Here is a 4,318-nt window from a genome sequence, read left to right as displayed (position 1 = left end):
GGAGACAGGGGACGAAGAGAAGGAGAAAGGGACAGAGATAGAGGCGCGGGACGAGGTGGAAGAAGGATGGACGAGGAGTTGAGAAAAAGAAGCATAGGGAAGAGGAAGAGTAGAGAGGAGAGGAAGATGGAGAAGATGGCGGGAAAAGGAGAGAAGGTATCACGAAGTGCAGAGGAGGCCTCATCTCGATCTTGGTCCTATTTATAGACGTGCTCTCACAGCCTCACTCCTGCCCACTTCTTGCACTGTCTCTCCTATATAGGTGTGCATGTACACCTATGTAGTGGCCATTGCACGTTCTCCACACGCGAGAGGCAGCGAGCCGGCCAAAACTGTTCGTCCGAGCGCGAAGAATCGATGACGTGGACCCTCTCTCGTGTCGAGCGTCGAGACGCTGGCTGTGTTGCCTCCGTGGCCCCGTCCAGAGACCTATATATCCAAGTTTCGAGGGACGCGTAGCCGTTTTCCGTTAATTAACCGATTACGGAAACGATCGTTTCGTCGTGACCGGTAGCACGGACCGACGTGTCGTTTTTTCTCGCCTCTCCTCTGAATCATATGGATGACCATCTTTGGAAGAGGCAACGTCGCTCCAAGCTACGAACGAGATAACAATTTTTTATTCCGACGTTTTAGCGTCCTATACATCCGAGACCGTTTCTTCTTTTCTCCCCTCCTTCGAACCTTTTTTTTTTTTCTCTCCGCACAAGATTCACGCGACGCGATGCGCAACACGAAAACGTACCGATACGTTTCACGTTTCACGTGAAATTCGCGTACACCGTATTTATTATCAACCTTCTTTGCGCGTCCACGGAACTTAATTTCAGGGGCGATTGAACGAGCCTAAATTGGTTTCGATCAATGGCCGACCGATAAAGAGAGCCCCGCCGGCGATAAAGAGAGAAACTATGGAGTTTGTCGGAGAAAGAGGAAACATTGGCACGCGCGGCCATTGCTAATTGGCGGTTGTTCGCGATTCGTATCGGGGCAAGGGAAAAATCGAGATAAGCGTAGCCGGAAAGTTCGATCAGCTCGCAGTTTAGGCGCCAACCGCGTGTTTACGGTGAAAGGTTGGGACGGAAAACGTACAAGAGGTACAAGAGCGAGCGGTTGCATCGAGAAACGACTAATCTCGTGCAATGGACCGGTCCTTATTAATCTCTATATAGGTAGGCTGGCCTTTCGAACACGCGCGCACACCTCGAGGTGGAACAATAGTTCGGTCGCGTAGGATGCGGTTCGCTTGTATCGACATCCTTGATCGTCAATGCCCTATTCGGTAATTGTCGATGATCGATAAAGATGTCTGCGCGGTCGATGAATGTGGCTGACGCTAACGCGTAAAAGGGAAGGAAAATAATGGGCGAAAATAACGATACTCCGAGAAATCGTTCAACGTGACAAACGACACTATTGCGCGCCATTATGCTCATGAAACATATTATAAATACGCGATTCGAACGATTTATGGCTTATATACCTTTCACAGATCGCGAACACCGATAACTCGAAATAAACTGTATCGAAAGCCAGGAGTGCATCGAAAACGAAACGTGCTTTCAGCTTTAACGCTCTCTCTCTCTCTTCGTTCGAGTTAAAGGCGATAAAACGATGAAGCGCGAAACTTTGGATTGTGGTTACAAAGGGTTACGAGTTATTGTATTCGAGGCAGGGTTGCACGGACGAGGTATGGAAGAAGAACTAGACCGTGTGTGTTGCTGTTCAATGTTAACTTTGTATTTTTGTTAATAATCGTCGTAGGGAACCGGCCAGATTAAACGGCAACGATGATTACAACACAAATATACAGATAGTCGAGAGATTCTTTTCTGTGCATTGCACGCGGAGCACCGTATTGTATAATAGTTACACATAATTTATCCAACTATGATGTAATTATCGTTCGTAAAAAAATTGTTCTCTCTATTATTATTCCTCTTTTCTCTTTATCTTCCTTTCTNNNNCTCTCTCTCTCTCTCTCTCTCTCTCTCTCTCTCTCTCTCTCTCTCTCTCTCTCTTGCACACGCACACATCGACAGGCATACTTATACATAATCTCTTTCTCTCTCTTTCTTTCTTTTTTTCCTTTCTCTCTGCTTTTTATTTCACGAGAACGCGCGTGCGCGCGCGTATACGCTCCTCTGCCTACATATTTTCCGATCTATCTAGAACAATAGCGGATAATATCGCACACGCGCCGGTGCAACCATCGTCGAGTAGATAGGTAGGTACAGAGCGCGTAAGAACGCTTGGGATCCATAAGCTGTACGCAATTATCACGCGTTTCATTAATTATAGTATTTTTTGTTATTATAATATAATTATAATATAATAATCATAATAAAAATAATCCTTTAATTTTAACAATATATATATATATATATATATCTCCTCGTTTTATATATAAATATATATAACTATTATATATATCATTTTATATATATATATATATTATAGATACATATATATATAGGAGAGAGAGATTTTCATTTTGTTAATAAATAGAGCAACATATACATAATATTAATCGCGGCTAAACTCAATATTTTATACAGGTAAACGATCGCGATTGAGAAGGGGGGATGAGGAGAAGGAGGGGGAGGGGGAGGAGGAGGAAGAGGAGGAGGGAAAGTAGGGCGGCAAGATTAAAAGGAGGAAAGTGAAAGATTCGAGGGGGTTTCTCTCTTTCTCTTTTGTTTTTCCGTCTCACCACGATTAGACGTAACTTATACATGTGTACATATGTATAACACGTTATATACATATTTACAAAGGAAAAACTCCCGGTTCAACAACGATATAATCGCTAACTAATTACATNTTACTCGTGGGGTTTACTGGCGGTTAAATGGGGGTTAATTCACGAGAATACGCGTAAGGGTTGGGACTTCTGAGAAGCGGAGGATGCCCTACGTGGTGGTGTGAGTTCTACGCGGCGAGGGATTCGAGTGGAGCAAGGGAAGGGGTGGCAAGAAGGACACGGTAAAAGTCCGAGATTTAGCGTGTCCGGAGCACGAAAGGTGTGATAGGAACGAGCGAACGAGTTTCAGAGGTAGAGGACGATAACAAATAACTCTAAGAAGCGATTATTTCGATTGTATGATTGAAAGACACAAGGTTCGAGGACGCAAAATAGTATGTGTATATGTGTATGCGTGTGTACGCGTGTGTGTGTATTTGTGTATATCGATCGTCCGTCGGTGTCGATCGCATCTTGCAACGAGTCAGGGTGTGTTACGCGGATAATTAACGACTCTCTCATCGTTACGCGAGCGATATCGAACTACGTTTTTTTTTTTTTTTCATCTTTTCATGTCACGATTTATAAAAATAGTTAGAAAATACATACACGTCGACGTTTCAAAAACAGCGTCTGGAATCGGATGATCACGGACCGAAAATCGTATGATATTCGGCTAAAAGAGAGACATCGACCGGTTTCGATGGATGAGAGAGTTGGAAAAATTCGTCGATACCCGCGATTCCCTCCCGTGATCGTTTCAAGAAGCGCGCTCGGGATTTTTTTCTTTTCTCTTTTCTTTTCTTCTTTTTCTTTTTCCTTTTCTTCTCACGCGCTCGTTTGCATGCGATCGAGAGCGCGCGAGCGCCGTTTCGTTTCTTTCTCGATTCGTTCTCTCCTTCTCCTTCGGCGAATTCCTGCCTGATTCCCGGAAGCTGCGGGCGGTATCGATCCTACCGTGATTCGTTCGAGAATATTTCGTGACATCGGGCATATTTCGCGCGTGTATCTACGCGGGCTCTCTCGGTTAACGCCGATTTTCGCATCTGCATCTCGTTCCCGATCGCAAACAGAGGCATAAAACGCGACCGCCGTAAATAACAATCTCCAACGCGTCGCCTCGCTTCGAATATCTTCTCCTCGCCTTCATCCTCTCTCTCCCTTTCTCTCCCGTTCTTCCCGTTTACCGCTAAAAACATCACCGTTGTCGAGGACTGATACCGACCGTCGTCGCCGAGAAAACAACCTAACAGTACCTTACGCTACCTCGATAAAGCTAGAATTTTCGCCCGTATTCGTTCCTCCGAGCTAAATGCAACTAGTCAATCTCTCTCTCTCTCTCTCTCTCTCTCTCTCGTGTAACGCTATTACCTTAGGCAAAATAGGAAGCGGGAGAGAAAGAAACGAGACGAAATAAGATCCCGATGGAAAAACGTGAGAGTAGAGGCGACAATATACCGCTCGATTTCGCGTTCGCCGGTCGATCGTTCCCTAACGGAAGAGCGGAGATCACATAAGAAAGATTCTCTGGAACGCGAACAACCCTTCGTAGGGAACGACGACACCGTTACACGG

General features: G+C 45.1%; 1 protein-coding gene across 1 annotated transcript in view; it reads right to left on the bottom strand.

The window, feature by feature from the left end:
- Positions 1-2,824: 2,824 nt before the first annotated feature.
- Positions 2,825-4,318, bottom strand: part of LOC116185803 — a 5,344-nt gene continuing 3,850 nt past the window's right edge. Inside the window, exon 2 of the mRNA XM_031511096.1 lies at positions 2,825-2,840. Within this exon, the coding sequence (XP_031366956.1) occupies positions 2,825-2,840 (16 nt within the window). The remainder of the gene's footprint in view (positions 2,841-4,318) is intronic.

Source organism: Apis dorsata, unplaced genomic scaffold (genome assembly GCF_000469605.1).
Source record: "Apis dorsata unplaced genomic scaffold, Apis dorsata 1.3 scaffold_292, whole genome shotgun sequence".
Lineage (NCBI taxonomy): Eukaryota > Metazoa > Arthropoda > Insecta > Hymenoptera > Apidae > Apis > Apis dorsata.
The sequence above is the reverse complement of the archived record's forward strand: the minus strand, read 5'-3'. Positions and strand labels throughout refer to the sequence as shown.